The sequence below is a fragment of the Hippocampus comes genome, unplaced genomic scaffold, assembly GCF_001891065.2.
Source record: "Hippocampus comes isolate QL1 unplaced genomic scaffold, H_comes_QL1_v1.1 scaffold39, whole genome shotgun sequence".
NCBI lineage: Eukaryota > Metazoa > Chordata > Actinopteri > Syngnathiformes > Syngnathidae > Hippocampus > Hippocampus comes.
In genome coordinates this window covers 3,333,564-3,351,195 of record NW_017842054.1, presented here as the reverse complement: position 1 = coordinate 3,351,195, position 17,632 = coordinate 3,333,564, and the positions used below count along the sequence as shown (strand labels likewise).

Sequence of the window (17,632 nt, the reverse complement as noted above, 5' to 3'; positions counted from 1 at the left end):
GGTGTGTGTATATGTGTGTGTGTGTGTGTGTGTGTGTGTGTGTGTGTGTGTGTGTGTGTGTGTGTGTGTGTGAGAGAGACTGCATGAGCGAGCGAGCATTTTCTGTTTGTGTGACTGTGTATATTGATACGCACGTGCGCATACGCGCGTGAGCGTGCGGTGGCGTTGTGTGTGTCAGACCTGAGCGAGACAGTCTGCGTCGCGCCACAACTGTCATTTCCTCCCTTCGTATGACAAAGACAAGTTGTTTGTATTCTTACGTCACTCAGCGTGTCGGTTTTTGACTTGTGTTTGTGTGTAGTTGTCTCATATCCAACGTGTGTGTGTGTGTATGTGTGTGTGTGTGTGTGTGCGTGTGTCCTACTTTGCATTTCCAGCTCAGGACAACCCAGACAGCCCGAGACACAAGTACAACTTCATTGCGGACGTGGTGGAGAAAATTGCGCCAGCTGTGGTTCACATCGAGCTCTACCGCAAGTAAGAAGCACGCACCTGTGTGTGTGTGCGTGTGTGTGTGTGGGTGTGTGGGTGTGTGTTTTCTTTTCTATGTGTGCGTGTGGGTGTGTGTTCTCAAATTTACAGCCCACCTGTGTACTCGAGCACCAGAGCTCACCAGCACGCGGAGCTCTTTCCTATCCACACATTTTGTCTTTTTCCTCATGCACCTTTTTGCTTCCTGGGTTTTTTTTTTGGTCACCTGTGTCACCGGCCTCCTCCTGTAGCTCCTCCTTGGGGTTGGGTGTCGCACCGCGACGGTTCTCCAAGTCTGAGTCATCCCTCTCAAATCTGTCTCTCATTTAAAGCGCCGCTGCTTTTGTTTGACTTGACACAGGAGTTGCGACGAGGAGGTTTTCTGGTTGACGTCCAGGAAAATTTCCGCAAACTTTCCACTGTGGAACTGTTCTGGGTTTATTCGTTTAGTTTTTCAAAAAGCAGAGCTGCGTTCAAACAAATGTGCCCCGCAAATGTGATATTTTTGAAGTTGGTAGGAGAAAATATCACAGAAAAGACTTAAGTGACATACAGTATGGTGTCCATCAAGGTTCACAGGCCAGTACTCTTCTGTTTATCATTTGCATGTTTCATTGCAAAGTTGTTCTCCCTTCTGGAACCATTTTGTTGCTTTTAGCAACTCTTTTGTGTTCGAAGCAATCATCACGGTCGCTCCGAGGCTGCCACGCATCTTATTACAGTATCTCAATACGGCAAGCCGCAGTGGAGCATGAAGGTGGATTCATGCCGAATGCATTCTGGCTCAACTGTTATTTTTGTGATTCTTGTTATTATAAATGGTAATTAATTTGTGTTCTTTTCCTGATCAGGATGACGTACTCCAAGCGCGAAGTCGCCGTGGCCAGCGGCTCGGGCTTTGTGGTGGCCGATGACGGCCAGATCGTGACAAACGCGCACGTGGTGGCCAACAAGCACCGTGTTAAAGTGGAGCTCAAGAGCGGCGCCATTTACGACGCCAAAATCAAAGATGTGGATGAACGCTCCGACATCGCCCTCATCAAGATCGAAGCGCCGGTGAGTACTGAGAACACTTTTGGGTAATCGACTTGCGTACTGGAATATGGTGAACCCCCATTTAACACCTAAACATTCATCCAAACGAAAGTCAGCTAGTTTAATGCTAACATACGATGAGAAACACCATTGACGACAACTGGAAATTAGCATGAATGTTACTATTACGGTACATATAAACCTCCAGATAAACCACTGCGACTTTAACTCAAATGGAGCAGCAGCATTTAAAAGCAAGGCATAATTTGCATTAGAACCTTCACCAGTGCTAATGCTCAACAGTCAATGCAAAATCTCATTGACAGGCTAACAGAAAACCAGCATCGACTTCCAGGATAAAATAAGGAATATTCATCCGCAAACACTGCAGTAACACATAAAGACAGGTCATATAGCTACACCCAAAGGCACATTCTTCTTCCTAACTTATGAAAAACAAGTGATAAGTGATATTCATAAAGCTCAGTTACAACTTTCTTCTTCTACTCTTGAATGTGTGTGCATTGCATGGCTCCACACCGCCACTCGGAGGCAAACACGCACACACTTTAAACTTGAAATCAGTGAAGAATGATGTTCGTTCATAATTGTGATTTCAATATCAATCAAAGCCATGGTGATTTGAATTTGTTTCCATCATTTTCCGGCCCTTGGAGCCTAGAAGTGTCCCTATGACATTTTCGAAACAGTGCCTGTTTTCTGTCAGGAGGCCATTAAGGTTAGGTTCCGAACCTCCACCCTGATGCATCATGTGATGAGGACCAAGGAAGCTCGAGTTTCATGCGTAGGACTCTCAAAGCGCCACTTTGGTGCCCCGTTCAACTAAATCAACGCGCGGTCTCGCTGCCGTGTCGTTTCTCATTTTAACTGCACGGGTGGTTGTCTGCTGGTGGTAAATCACAATAATGCCGTCGGAGGAAAGTGAGAATCCAGGTGTGGCCCCAAAGAAGTAGAAGGGGGGGGGGGGGTTGTTATAGGATTAGCGTTAGCCTTTTTGGGTCGCACTCGTTACGGTGCTATTATTCCTGGTATTTAAGCAGAAAATACACAAACCTTCCTTTTTTTGGGGGTTTTTTTTGGTTCATTATTGTTGTTTTCAATGAGGCTGTCAACATCAAAGTGTGCGGAGTCATTTTTGCTCATTCGACTGCTTTTGAAAAGAAGTCCGACAGCTTTTGTCAGCCCACATGGGGCACTCGGTTAGCGGCTAGCCGTTAGCCACGCGCCGCCAACTGCTGGGAAAGGGCCCCGCACTATACAGTGCCAGCGTGATTAATTTAAGTTTTTTTGCGTCCTTATTTTGCGATTGAACGTTCTGTTGACGTTGGCAGCGATAGATTTCATTTTCAAGTTGGCCTTCTGACCACATTGGCGCCGTGTTACCGTCATGTACAGCATGAACAATCGTTATCTGTGGCTAGCTTGATTTCGCTTCCTGAAGGTGAACATCAAATAAATGAAGGCTTGAGACAGAAAAAAAAAATGCTCTAGCATTTTTTTTTTTTTAATTCAGGTACTCAAATGACTCAAACTCATGTCACACCTCACCGTTAACTTGTTTGCCGCACGGTTCTGAGCTTAATGAGAACAAGCACGATCTAAATTGAACGGATCAATGTTTACTTGAGTGTTTATGTAAATACTAAAGGCAAATTAGAGTGTTGGATGAACCTAGCGTGTTTTGGGGCAGCTGTGGAAGCCACACGAGCGTAGCGGGAAAACGTGCAAATTCAGCACAGGAAGGACCCGTGCCAACACTCGAACCCAGTGGTTGTTATGAGGCAGCAGTGCTTAACCACTCATCCAGCGTAATGTCACAGGCTTACACTTGCCGGTGGGAAAAAAAGAGCTTTAAAACAACAACGCATCTCTCACTATCCGTCTGTGTTTATTTCTCCGTCTGCTGGACGCGAGGCATTCACGCGACATGCGAATGCCTCCGTGCAGGAATGCACGGTGGCAGGCCACGGTGTTCTACTCCTTGCACGCGTACCCATTTTTTTAAACAGGTTAACCAATTTTTTGTTTGTTTGTTTGTGAATGTGAGAGATTCCTGTAACCAAGAGTGAGAATTTCAAATAGTTCAGCATGCTGGACAGCTGGCCCGTGACATTTGAGTGTCTTCTTCTTGTGCTTTGTTGTTTTTTTTGTTTGTCTTTTTTTTTTTTCACCATCTCATCCTGTAATAAAGGCATGAAAGCAGGCAGCCGAAGCGCTTGATGACAGCTTTTTCCCTCCGGGGGCTTTCCTGCTCGGATCGTCTTGCATCAGACGCCATGCCGCTGTCTCCGCGCTGTCATTATATTTGTTTTTGTTGTGGGGACACCACGAAGATGAAGATGGTGGTGGCGTTCTGGCTGATGCCGGAGAGAAGTGAACTTGCGCTTGACTGTTGTTGCATTCCGTTGCATAACTTAACTACTCGCTAAACCTGCACGCAGGCCGTTAATTGTGTTTTAACTTTTAACTATAATGGGATGAGAGTGATGCATCACATTTTTGTATTTGTTCAGCACTTTTAGGCTAGTTCGTACTAACAAATAATGTAACGTTAATTTAGGTGTGACCTTCACAGGGGGGCGTCGTTGTTGAGTTCCGTTCCCACGTCGTCGATGTAACCTGAAATCGGAACGCACCGCAGTGCGTCACTAAACTATGATCATGTGGTCGCGAAATCAATCATTTCTGTAGATAATTGTCAGAAAACACTTGGAGTACATAATTGAAAAAGAATGCTACCTCAAATGTCGGGACCGCCGTAAATTGAGAATGCAAAGACTTCTTTGTCTCATTGTCCATTGGCCAAAGTGGACTTGATTCCATTCCCGAGGTTTGCGGTCAAGCCCTTAAACTCTGAGGAATACATTACGTCTGGAACTTCAGAGGATATGGGAATGGGTTTGGGGGTTGGGGGTGGGGGGGAAATGTGGTTATGGGAGGACAAGGGGGTTGAGAAAATGGGGACCGGGGAGGAAAAGGCAGCAATGCGGTCAGCTGCTCTAGAAAATGGATGGTCTGTTTCGTCTTTGAGGCTTTCTGTGAGCGCCGTGGCACGTGGCATTGCAAAATAAAGATGCACAGTCAAGTATCATCATGGTATCATTATTTCACTCAAAGTGGATGGAGTCACTCGCGTAGCAGCTTGGAATTGATTCATGTGTCATGGAAGCTCAGAAAGTCTTGAAAGCTTCAACTTGTAAGAGCGTGGTAGAGCATTTTACAGGCTGGCTCCTGTAGCATAGCTTAGCTTTTCTGAAGGCCAAACATGATTTTACGAGCGGAATAAAACCCGCAAACGCTTGGCTTGGACAGTACGCATGTTGAAAGATGTGTACTGAGTACAGGGAGAAAACCTTGCTGTCTTCTTAGCTAACATTAGCTTAGCTGCTCGGTGTTCTCTTCAGTTTAGCGTTAGCATCAGCTGATCATGTATGATTTGCATTGTTCAGCAAATGATAATAATCACAGATATTTGCTGAGGATGTTGCGTTTCTTGATTATGCTGGAATACTGCCGAAATCCAGTGATAAGTGAGAAAGCTTGCTCGCAGCTAAAATACGAGCTAAACCAATTCAATTTCTTAATCTTTAAGATTTGTCGCTCTCAAAAGAGAATTAATTGTCCAAGAAGGCAAACTTTAAAAACTGAGCAGTGGGAGAAAAACTCATATAGTTGACTAACCAGCGATAGTGCACACAATCGCTAGCAGCTAAACGTTAACTGACACAATTCAAATTTAAATTTTGGAAGTGAAGGACTTGTCCAACAAGACAAATGATTTTTTTTTTTACATACTAAGGGAAGCACCGTAGAATTTGAAAATGGATTCAAGACAAATTTCCCCTCAAAATTCAGGGGAATCAGGCTGGCACATGACAAAATCTGGCAAACGTGAAGTGTCGTGAATACTTTTAAATACACTGCGAGAGCAGAACTGCAGTGAATCACCGACATCCAAATATCAGCGCCTCATCTTTGCATTGCAGTGCCGAGAGGAACTGCGCAGCATGTTTCCACCTATTATTATAAACCAAACATTCTCTGTGGGAAATTTGCCTTTTGCTGGTTTGGGTTTTCGAGACGCTTTAGGAAACATGTCTACGTTTATTTGCCGAGAGGAAAAAAAAAAAAAAAAAAAAGATCCTGTTTCTGTATACGAAATGTGCTCCAGCCATCATCTTGTTATCTGCTCTATCGGGTAAGCATTTCCTCAGGAAATACGAGATTCTCTCACATCACATCTCTGGATAATCAGTGGCTGCGGACAAAAATATGCATATACTGTATGCGTGTGTGTGTGTTTGAGTGGAAGACGACTCAGCAGGGACAGGGACGGCTGCAAGTGTGTTTGCCAGTGGAAAGACCTTCATAGACAGGCCAAGAAGAATGAATCACTTCATTTTCTCCCTCTGTTTGACCCCAGCTTTGCTCATCTCCTCATCTCTTCTCCCGTGGAAACCAAACACCTTCAAAATTCCGCGGAAAAAAAAAAAAAGAGACTAAATTTAACACTCGCACGCTCTCGATGCGTTTTTTTGGGGGTTTTTTGGGGACGTTCTCGGAAAGACTTTCCCACAATGGTGTCGTGGTTATTGAGACTTAACTAACCTTAACAAACTGCTGTGAGTTATGACTGAGTCACTTTTCCAAGTCACTCGTTGAAGTGCAGAGAGGACCGTTCGGTTGTACAACCGCTCTCGAGTGAGCGACAAGGCTTTCCATTTATTGTTCAACAGAGAATTGTTAAAGTCAAACATGAATAGTGCAAGGAGTGGGACATCTATTGGAGAGGAGGCTTTCATTTTTGCCAAGTGTTGTGCATGGTTGACCCAGCTGTACGTTAGATTGGGTTTCAGAAATGTTACAAGGGGAAAGATATCGCATGTCTGCCTACCTGTTACTTTACGTATTTACTAACAGGGTAAAAGGAGGCGTGTATTTGAGAGGAGGCCTTTTTTTTTTCCAGTCATGTGAATGGGTGACCCTTCTCTCGATTGATTAGTCGACAGAATTGTTGCAAGGAGAAAGCGGCCGCTTTGATAGCTTTCCTGTTATTTTATTGACTAAAGAGGTCAAAAAGGAGGCATTTATTTGAGGGGAGGCCTTTATTTTTTTTACAAAGTCTTGTAAATGGGTGACCCTGCTGTATATTGGTTGGTCAACAAAATGGCGACAAAGGGTAAAGGGGATTCATTACTTCCCATCTGATGTTTGATTTCTGAGGGCTCGAGTGGAGGCATTTCGTTGTTCAACAAACGCATTGGCGGCCATCTTGCTTTTTAATTGGCCCTCGGACCCGCTTTTTGAGATTATACCAAGTCTCAGCATGATGCTCCATCCCACAAAGATGCCTCTCAAGTACGTTAGAACTGAGTCAGGCATATAAAATCTCCATCCCACTCGTTACTCATTCTGAGACGTGTGTGTGTGTGTGTGTGTGTGTGTGTGTGTGTGTGTGTGTGTGTGTGTGTGTGTGTGTGTGTGTGTATACATTTGTCCACATACACAAGTCCACACATCCATGTCCACACACAGTATCCGCCCACGCTCAGGGTCACGTCACATGTGGTCGGTCAGCATCACTTAAGTGTTCCACATAAGTACACGTTTGACGGTAAAGAAAATGGCCACGCCATGCCTCATCTCCTTCTCATCATTGTGATTTGGGAAGTTCAAAGAGTTCTCTTTTGCGGCCCTCTCGCCAGAGCCTGAACACATCAAACGCATATGCTTGCTCTTCTGTGAACTGCTGGACCTTTCGCAGCTCCACATGGAAGGAAACCCAAGTGCTTTTATGCGCCCGTGTCGACAAACGTTAGCGTGGCCTAGCTAGCTTAGCTTTGTGGCTACGGTGTGAGGGCGGCTCTGACGAACACCTGTGATAGTTAGTTTTGTCAGAGGACACTTGATAGACACTTAGACATGTATTGCGCTTCTAAGTAAATAGACTACAGTTGCATAATGGCCAAGTTTTTTTCTAGTTTAGAACAACAGAGGAAAGTCTAGTAAGGACAAGTGGGTCAAATCCAATTTAGGACAGCAGAGTAGAGATTAGGACAAAATGACCCAGTCCAGTTCAGGACAACTGAATACAGTTCAGTTTCGGGTAAGTTTAGGACAATAGACTCTATTTCTGTTTAGAGGAACAGAGTCCAGCCCAGTTTAGAAGTACAGATTATGCTCCTGATTAGGATCTTTGGTCCAGTCCAGTTGAGGACAAAAGAGTCCACGTCAGTTTAGGACAAGCGGGTCCAATCCAATTTAGGGCAACAAAGACAAGGCAGGTTTATTTGTGAAGCACAGTTTAACAACAGGGTGGGTGATTCAAAGGACAATAAAAACATTAACATACTATTAAGAGTCCAAAATAGCTCATGACTTAATAGTGGGTCCATTTCAGTTTGGGAAAACAGTGTCTCTGCCAGTTTTTGACAATAGAGTTCACTGCAGTTTATGACAAGTGGGGCCAGTTCAGTTTCAGACATTAGACGACGTTCCAGTTTCGGACAAGTGAGCCTAGTCCAGTTTAAGACAACAGAGTACAGTCCAGTTGAGGCCAACTGAGTCCAATCAAGTCTGGTACAGAATCCAATTTAAAGCAAGAGACTGCAGTCCAGGTTAGGAAAACAGAATTTAGTTCCGTTTTGGAAAAAAAACTGCATCTCTGTAACGCAAGTCTACTGGGATAGGGTTGCAGCGTTTGCCCTTTGTAGCGCATCAACAATGATGCTGCATTTGCACCTGGCTTCCATTAAACAGGAGTTAGTCTTGTTGCTTTTAACGGTGCCTTGAGACAACCAAGCTAATAAACCTTTTAACACAGATGTTCCTTCTTTCCATGGCAGCTGTGTACTTGCAGAGGAGGGAGCAGGTCACATATGTGCAAGTCATAAATGGGTCTCGAGTCTTCACCATCAGGTTTCAGGCAAGTCCCAAGATACTGTTGCGGATATCAGTTATCTCCGCTAACTTTTGACCACTGTGAATCAAGTTGTCACTCGGATCAAGTCAATCGAGTGTGAAAAATGTTCACTTTACAGGACGGTCCAATTTAGGGAAGTTTGTCCAGTCCAGTTTTAGACAACAAAACCCAGTCCAGTTTAGAACAACAGACTCCGGTCCAATTCGGAACAAAAGAGTCCTATTCTAGTTTAGGACAACTGAGTCCAATCAAATTTAGGAAAAGATAGTCCTGTCCAGTTGAGGACAACAATGTCCAGTTCGATGTAGGAAACGAGAGTCTAGTTTGGTTTAGGACATCTGAGTCCAGTCCACTTCTGCACATCAGAGTCTATTCCAGTTTAGAACAGCAGACTCGGTATCGGACAAGTGACTCCAGGACTGGTTAGGACATGTTAGTCTCGTCCAGTTTAGCAGAACAGAGTCAGTTCCAGGACATAAAACTGCATAAGTGGGTCCGGTCCAGTGTAGTACAACACAGTTTGATCAAATTTTGGACAACATACAGTAGTCCCGTCCAGAAAAGTACGACAGTGTCCAGTTCAATTTGTGACAATAGAGTTCAGTCCAGTTTAGTTAAAAAGAGTCGAGTCCAGTTGAGGGCAACGTATTGTAGTCTAATCCAGGAGAACTGAGTTTAGTTCGCTTTGGGACAAATCAAATCAAATGGCACAGGCAATACTTGTCAAGTCATCTTGTTCAAGTATGAGTCAAGTCGAGTCATTTCCATACATTTTTTCCCATTTTAGTCCCGCGTTAAGTCATGGGACTGGAGTGCCCCACCTCTGCTTATCTGTTCATTCATCATCCCACATCTCCTTTTCTCAGTTGGAAAATTCGTCAAGTGCATCAAACGCGAGCTCCTGGTCACGCGCCACTTGTTCCCACTGCCTAGAATAAATCGTAAATGAATTCATTCCGACACTGACAGACGTATTCTGTTGTGTGACTCGCCGTCATCTGCTTTGCTGTTATTTCTTTTCTTTTTTTTTTTCATTCTGGACCTGACTCAACTCGTGTCACGTTCCCTTCCTGTAATTTGTGGTGTCCGTTGTTCCCCATCTTCTCCTTTTACTGTGTCTTTGGGTGAAAGGCGCGTGCATCCTGGCTCGAATAGCTGCAGCGAGGCACGGCTCTCTGTTTACCCCAACTTGGGGCACTTTGCTGACCGGCCGCGGAGATAATTATCCATATGAGCTTCACACCTGAGTGCTGTTACGTTGCCAATAAACTGATGCAATGGGCTCGTTTTGAATCCCCCCCCCCCGCACCCCCCCATCTGTATTGGACCTTCTTGCGAGACTTCAGCTCAGTGTGCATTTTAAAGGATTAACATTACAAGTGTGTTTTGATTTTGTGAGTGTTGGGAGGCTTATTTTGGGGCTTTTTTGGTCAATGGGTCCAAGTGATAGCTATGCTATCCATCTGTCCGACGGTCTGTTCGGCCATCTATCTGTCTGCTTTTCCATCTGTCCATCCATCTATCCCTCTGTCTGTCCGTCCTTCCAAATAGCATGTGGTGGCTAATGATTAGCTTAAAAATTGCCCATCTTCCGATGGCAAGTAGTTTTACTGTACCTAATGATGGTTGTCTTAAACTTTATTTTTCAGTGGTTTGGTTTCTCTCACCTTTCCCTTTTGTCGATTTATTATTTGGACTTTTTGTCCAAATTGTGTAGAATGGTCAGCAGTACATTGTGTGTTTGTGTGTTTGTATTGCCATAGAGACTACTACTACTCATGTCAGGCGTCTGTGTGTGTTTGCACATGTCAAACACTGTCAGGGCTGCCTGCTTTAGGCAGACACACACACACACACACACACACACACACACACACACACACACACACACACACACACACACACACACACACACACACGGTGTGTTGGTGCATGCAGGTATCATGTTTGCTTTTCGCACCGCAGCGTTGACCAGACAAACGCCACAATGTCCCGACGGAGGCGGTGGTCTCACAGCAATGACGGTGACAGGTTTGATCCCCACCACTGTGTAAGAATTGATGTCCTGTACATCACTAACTCAGTGTGAGTTTGTCAAAGTACAAGCTGCGGAATTTGCCTGAATTGGCTGCTCCAAACCGAAATGGCTTGGCAATTTAGCGTCGCCCATCTGTCAAGGATACTGGCTTGTGATCTGAGATCATCTGGGAAAAAAAATTGCACAAAATGTCTGCCTAGAGTTAAAATAGCTGATTTCCTATTTAACTTCAGTCATGGGTCCTTTAGTGTCTTTCATGCGTTTTGTTACAAGAGTCATTTGCGTTTGAGTTAGGCAGGTTTTCTTCATGTACCATTTAACCAAATCTTAAAATTCCTATTTAACTTCAGTCATGGGTCCTTTAGTGTCTTTCATGCGTTTTGTTACAAGAGTCATTTGCACCGAGTTAGGCAGGTTTTCTTCATGTACAATTTAACCAAATCTTAAAGATGATCATGAAACTATTGTCGCCGTGCTGCGGCCACATTGCTAAGAATTCATACTTACTTATCATCGTTCATCTGGTTGGACACTTGCTTCCAATTAGGGCTCAGTTGGACCCATTTCCCCCCAAAATGGCGGCTTCAAACCAAAATGGCAGACTTCCTGTTTAGTCTGTGAAACCGGTAAATGTTTTTGTTTCCGAAACCTTTTGACTCTGGGTCACACACGAACGCGCAAAGAAGGCGGTCTCCAAGGGCCACTCCACAGCGACTGGACGTCATCCGCAAGTGGGGGTCCTGCAGTTCCTTTCAAATTCTATTTCGTAAGCACCAATGTCCTGCATCTACACGCCAAGTTGACCATCCACCTCTCTGCGCGGACTTTTAAGGCAACGAGGGGAGCTGCTTCCATTCCCCTGTTTAGTCTGTGAAACCGGTAAATGTTTTTGTTCCCAAAACCTTTTGACTCTGGGTCACACATGAACGCACAAAGAAGGCGGTCTCCAAGGGCCCATTCCACGGCGACTCTACATCATCCACAAGTGGGGATCCTGCAGTTCCTTTCAAATGTATTTCGTAAGCGCCGATGTCCTGCATCTACATGCTAAGTAGACCATCCGCCTCAAAAAAAAAAAACTCCACCAATGCGCACCAATACCACCTGACCAAAATGAAGCAGTTTTTATTTTTTTTTCAAATTGCAAGCCTTTGCAGTTTGAAAGTTGCACTGCCATGTCGATTTGAATTTGATTGATTGTTCAGCCCTAGTTCCCATTGATAGTTGTTGTTTTTTTTTTGTGTGTGTTTCAACTCACTTTGAATCTTCTATTGCTCTGCTCGAATGTACACAAAAGTACCTCTTATTATTTCCTTATGCAAGAGGCGAGTGTGTTGTTAAAGTGGCAGCGGCGTGATGTGGTTTGACTGCAGCCTTCCCAGCAGCATGAGATGATTTCACCAGCGTGGAGGGATAAATATAACCTTCCTCTGTGTGTCTGCTTCTGCAGCATGAGCTGCCATGCTCCTCGGTTTGTAACTAAGTTGGCCACACTGTCATTATTTACCTACACAAGATGTTTTTTGTTTTTTTTTTTTTTTTCCGGCCATCTCTTTCCACGCACGTGCAGCAATACAGAGATGCTTTGTCAGCGAGGCTCTTCAATGCAGTAAATCACGCCGGCGGCTAACGTTTTAGCATCCAGCGGGGATGCTGTGGGAAAAAGGAGTGAATGTTTTGGGGATGGGAGTGTCTAGTCTAGTGGGAGGCACCGATGGAGTTTTTTTTTTTCTTTCCCTTGTGAAACATCATCGTGACAAAGTCAGAGGGGCTTTTAAAAAAACATGACGCACAAATGTATCATAGGTGATTGATTGGATCATCGTTGGATAGCATAAAACTTGACAGTCGGCTGTTGCGCATCTTGTTGGGTCAAAACCAAACTGTTCAAAATAGTCACAATTCAATTCAATTTACTCAACCCTGCAGACCAAGCTCCCCGTGCTGCTGCTGGGCCGCTCGTCAGACCTGAGACCGGGCGAGTTCGTGGTGGCCATCGGCAGCCCGTTTTCCCTGCAGAACACCGTCACCACGGGAATCGTCAGCACCACCCAGAGGGGGGGCCGGGAGCTCGGTCTGAGCAACTCTGACATGGACTACATCCAGACAGATGCCATCATCAATGTACGAGGCCTGTCATGATCAACATACAGGATACCCCAAAACTATTTACATGTATTTTTTTTTTTTTTTCTTGACAGTATGGCAATTCCGGTGGACCTCTGGTTAATCTGGTAAGAGATTTTTTTTTTATTTTTATTTTTTTATAGGAACGTTAAAGATCGTTCTTTATTGTTTGACGTTTCGGGATCATGAAACATTTCTGACCCGGGAACATGAGTGCTTTTCCTTCAAAATAAATATAACAGGTGTCTTTTAATGATACTTTCAGGACGGGGAGGTGGTCGGAATCAACACATTAAAAGTAACTGCCGGCATTTCCTTCGCCATTCCCTCAGACAAGATCCAGCAGTTCCTGGCGGAGTCGTATGACAGACAGTCTCGAGGTGAGCTGAGCTGACAACCGAGTTTAACTGTGTCTTCATCCATCTCTGGCTTTGCCTTGCCGCCCAAGTCACGAGCTAAGAAATTTCAATATGATAAGCACATTGGTGACCCAAATATTTAAATATAAGATCTTACAAAAGGAAAATGTCAATTTTACGTCCTCTTCGAGCAAATATAGTGAGTTTGGCGAAACTGGTGGCGGCGGAAAGAATTTGTAGCTCGCTTCAAGCTAAAGAAAACAAGATACGTGTAAAACTGTCCAAGGCGTTTATTAAAACCCGGAAGGAAAGTGGTTAACCAGCATCTTCCAGGCTGGAATATGGTTGGGGTTTGGGGGCGGGAGGGAGAGATGTGTTTAATAGTGACTGTAAAATTATTTCCACAAGCGTAATGTGAAAACAATCGCAGGATTCAGACTTAACAGCTGTGTTGTCTTTAGGAAACCGCCTGTCATCAGTGAGGCTAATTGGAGACGAGAAGGTGGCAGTTAAACGCTGATGATAGTGTTTGCCGCTGTTCTAAAGTGATGAGGGGGGCCTCAGATTAAGACGACAGGCGGGTAATTGGAGTTGCCATGCCAACCATCACCTTTTTTTCGTGCCAACTGCTCAATGATCATTCAGGAGGAGGCAGTTTTATGATCTGGATTGATTTCAAATGGTCCAGTCGGGTCCTTCACATTATACAGAGCCCCCCCCCAAAAAATGAGGTCAGCTGACTTCCTGAATGTACTAAAAAGTTAACTTTTTCCAATATGCCAGGATAATGACACATGACGTAAACCCGACGAGAATCTCTGGGAAATAGTTTTCACAGTGGACTGATTCTTCCCTAATCAACAAAAATAATAACGCTTGTCGAGAAGAAATCCACGTGCAGCAACTATGCACAGGAATAAAATTCACTAGATTCGCGTCAAGATTTGAAGAAAGCAATAACAAAGAAGGAAAAATTTGCCGAGAGATACATTATTATGCTCATCATAGATCCATCTATCAATCAGTGCACCTTTTAGTGTTTTTATGAGACTAATTACGAGTTGTACATTCTTGTAAATAACCAACAGTTGCGTTTCATCAGTGAACATCCAAATTATGAGCAAATACTGCACATGACAAAATTGTGAGTAACCTCGCTTTTAGTGAAAGAAAATCCAACAGCGGTCACAGACATAATTTGAGTCAGATATCTCTACTTCATTTCCTCTGGTCCGTGGTTAGTGTGGGACACACCATGTCACCATCTATAGTCAGAAACACATTTAAATGATAAGTAGATGAATGGCGTCGTCGTCTTCCTGTCCCTCTGCAGGCACGGCAGCTGCAAAAAAGAAATACATCGGCGTGAGGATGATGACTCTCACTCCAGCGTACGTTACGCACGCCCATATGTCACACGCTTCCTGCATGATTGATGACTCCACTTTCTGCATAGTGCCTTTTTTTTTTTTAACTTACATCTGTTTTCCTTTTTTTTTTTTTTTTTACATGCACGTGCATGACTACAGACTGGCCAAAGAGCTGAAGAGTCGACATCGAGACTTCCCTGACATTACCTCTGGCGCTTATGTCATGGAAGTCATTGCAAAGACGCCAGCTGCAGTGTGAGTGATAGTTTTCACACATGTCTCCTAAAGGATAAACACATTTGGGGGTAAAGAATTCTCAGAGCGCTCTCTGAAGTACTTACACAATCAAAGCCAAGTCTGTGGATAGTTATCGGGGTACTTTATTTTGCGCGAAAGTAAAACCAAAGCGACGGCTGTTTTATTTTTCTCTGTGTACGCTAGCAAGCCACTTCCTGATTAGATTGGACAATTTCATCTTTGATCATGAGGCAGGGGGAAGGTTTATTTGTATCTTATCAAGCCTTAGCCATTGTTGGATGGATCACAGGAGAGGTTTATTATTTATCGTAATACAGTCATTCTTGCAAAACCTCACACAGAAAAAGACATGGATGTAGGGATGGTCGGATGAATGGATGGATGAATGGATGAATGGACAGAAGATCAATAAATGTGGAGATGACAGAGATGGATGGATGGATGGATGGATGCATGGATGGGTGGATGGACAGAGAGATGATCGATAAAGGGAGAGATGAATGGATGATGGGTGGATGGATGACAGAAGATAGATAAATGGAGAGATACCATATGGATGGATGATGGATGGATGGATATAGGGATGGATGGGTGGATGGATGAACAGACAGATGATAGATAAATGGAGAGATGACATGATGGATGGATGAATGGACGGATGATAGATAAATGGAGAGATGACATGATGGATGATTGGATGGATGAATGACAGATGAATGGAGAGATAATGGATGGATGGATAGATAGATAGATAGCTGGAGTGAATATATGGATGGATAGAGATACTGAAGATCTGTTCAGACTTTTATTCTGGGTCCCTGCCTCAAAGAGGCGACTGTGGGTCTTTTCTGATTGGCCAGGTCATGTGACTCACCTAAGGGAACCAAAACTGTTCCCTGCTCGACTTCCACCAACAATAAACCACGGGCGGGTTCCCAAAGCCTCCATGGCTGCCCCCGCCATTCCAGGAGAGGGGGCGGGGAGGGGATTTGTCAGACGCTGAGATCAGCCGATTCTTCCAAAACCTCATGCAGGAGGGTTCCTCTCCGGGCTGCGGTTTTCCCGTCTCTGCCCCACCAGGCCCCGTTCGTGTCTAATATGCGCACTAACATATCTGTGGTGCACTTTGATGCTGTAAAAGGGGAGTGCGTGGGCCCACTAGAGAGAACCTTCTATTAGCCTGATGGGCTACAGAGCAGGTTTGTAATAGCCGTGATGGAGGTCTCTGGCACCACAATTGAAGTCTCAAAATAACACGTATAATGATATATAACATTATAACATCACGAAAGTAATGTATAACTACATAACTGATTTAATATGGAGAAGTGAGTTCAAAACAGCCACGAGACCAAGACGACATCCCTCCTCCTGATGCGCGCGCGACCCTCTAGCGCAGCCTTGATTGGCCTTGTGCAGTGTCGCGTACAATGGAATTAAATGTCTTGCTTCGTAATGAAATGCCGTCAAACAACTCAATTTGGATCTGTCGGCAGCCTCCACTTAAATGTGCAAGAATATGATTAGTAAGTACGATGATGTCATATGAGATCAAACAAAATGTTCATTTCTTGTAAACGGAGAAATAAATTGTGCAAATACATAATCATACATAAAGTTAAAAAATATACATTAAAAAAAGAAAAAAAATGCATAAAACTAAAATCAATTTGAAATTTGTAGTAAACCATCTGCAACCTAAATAATTAAAACAATAAGAGAAAATGAAATTATTCCCTCTTGCAACCTCAATGAAACCAATCCGGTCACACGATGGTATCAACTTAAATAACGTGTTTATTTTCGGCATTTTTAATTATTATTTAAAAACAATTCCAGGCCTTGGCTAGTTCCCACTTGACTTTTGTGGCATACTGAGCGACCGGTTTGTTCCTCATGCGTAATGCAGCGGCGGCCTCAAAGAACACGACGTGATCATCTCCATCAACGGCAAGAGGATCTCCACGGCCAACGACGTCAGCGCCGCCGTCAAGAAGGACAAAAGCCTCAAGGTGGTGGTGCGCCGCGGCAACGAGGACGCCATCCTCACCGTCGTTCCCGTGGAGATCGACCCCTAACCTCTGGAACTGCAGCTAGGTTCTATTCATCACCATTGGACTACCTGGTGGTAGTGTGAGTGTGTCTGTGTGTGTGTGGGGGGGCGGGGATTCTATGGACACACCATCCTCCTGTGAGTTGCCAGATTCTGGAACATTCTGGCGATGTGCCTTGAAAATGAGCGACTGTACGGAATGCTGTAAAAAGCCATACTGTACTTCGTGTGTGTGTGTGTGTGTGTGTGTGTGTGTGTGTGTGTGTGTGTATGCGTGTGCGTTTTTACTCTTTTTGGGTCACCACCAACAAACAAGAAGCTGTTTTTTTACATTTTATTTTTTAATATTATTGCTCAGTCAGGCCTTCCTGTGCACTTTTGTAGCTATTTCGAGACTCGCTGAGCACATTTAATGTGTATGATTATTGTGTTCTAACCTCTTTTTTTTTTATTGGAACAAAAAAGTACTGTAGAATATTTTGTTGGTTACGTGACGGACGGGAATAAATTGTTTCGCCTTTCATTTTTGAACCGGTTTGCTTTCATTTGCACCCACAAGTAAATGCGCATTAATCATTGCAAAATAAATGGCTGCATCATAAAAAATAAAAAAAAAGTCATAATTGATTCTTTTTATTATTTAAAACAAAATACAGATAATAGAAATTCTGTACAAAAATACATAATGCACACAACCCAATGCAATAATATAAAATGTTTATATATATATATATATATGTATAAAAAACAAACACCCAGAACAACCTAAATAATAATTAGATTTGAATTAAATTAAAATAAATACATAAAAATCTACTCAGAACAACCTAAATAATTGTTGGAATTAAATTAAAAATAAATACACATATAATGTGTTTTTGTGTGTGTGTGTGTGTGTGTGTGTGTGTGTGTGTGTGTGTGTGTGTGTGTGTGTGTGTGTGTGTGTGTGTGTGTGTGTGTATGTATTTTTTTGCCTCT

General features: G+C 43.7%; 1 protein-coding gene and 1 long non-coding RNA gene across 2 annotated transcripts in view; one reads left to right on the top strand and one right to left on the bottom strand.

Moving 5' to 3' along the window:
* The window catches only part of LOC109510102 (serine protease HTRA1A-like), a 23,744-nt gene extending 6,567 nt beyond the window's left edge, over positions 1 to 17,177 (top strand). The window contains exons 2-9 of the mRNA XM_019860181.1: positions 378 to 477; positions 1,323 to 1,527; positions 12,417 to 12,611; positions 12,689 to 12,721; positions 12,880 to 12,994; positions 14,307 to 14,364; positions 14,503 to 14,598; positions 16,511 to 17,177. Of these exons, the coding sequence (XP_019715740.1) occupies positions 378 to 477; positions 1,323 to 1,527; positions 12,417 to 12,611; positions 12,689 to 12,721; positions 12,880 to 12,994; positions 14,307 to 14,364; positions 14,503 to 14,598; positions 16,511 to 16,679 (971 nt within the window). The 3' untranslated portion in view covers positions 16,680 to 17,177. The remainder of the gene's footprint in view (positions 1 to 377; positions 478 to 1,322; positions 1,528 to 12,416; positions 12,612 to 12,688; positions 12,722 to 12,879; positions 12,995 to 14,306; positions 14,365 to 14,502; positions 14,599 to 16,510) is intronic.
* LOC109510104 (uncharacterized) lies at positions 3,694 to 4,064 on the bottom strand. Its single transcript, XR_002167072.1, has 2 exons — positions 3,989 to 4,064; positions 3,694 to 3,958 (listed from the first exon to the last, which is right to left on the bottom strand). It is a non-coding gene; the product is annotated as an uncharacterized LOC109510104 (long non-coding RNA).
* Positions 17,178 to 17,632: the final 455 nt, after the last annotated feature.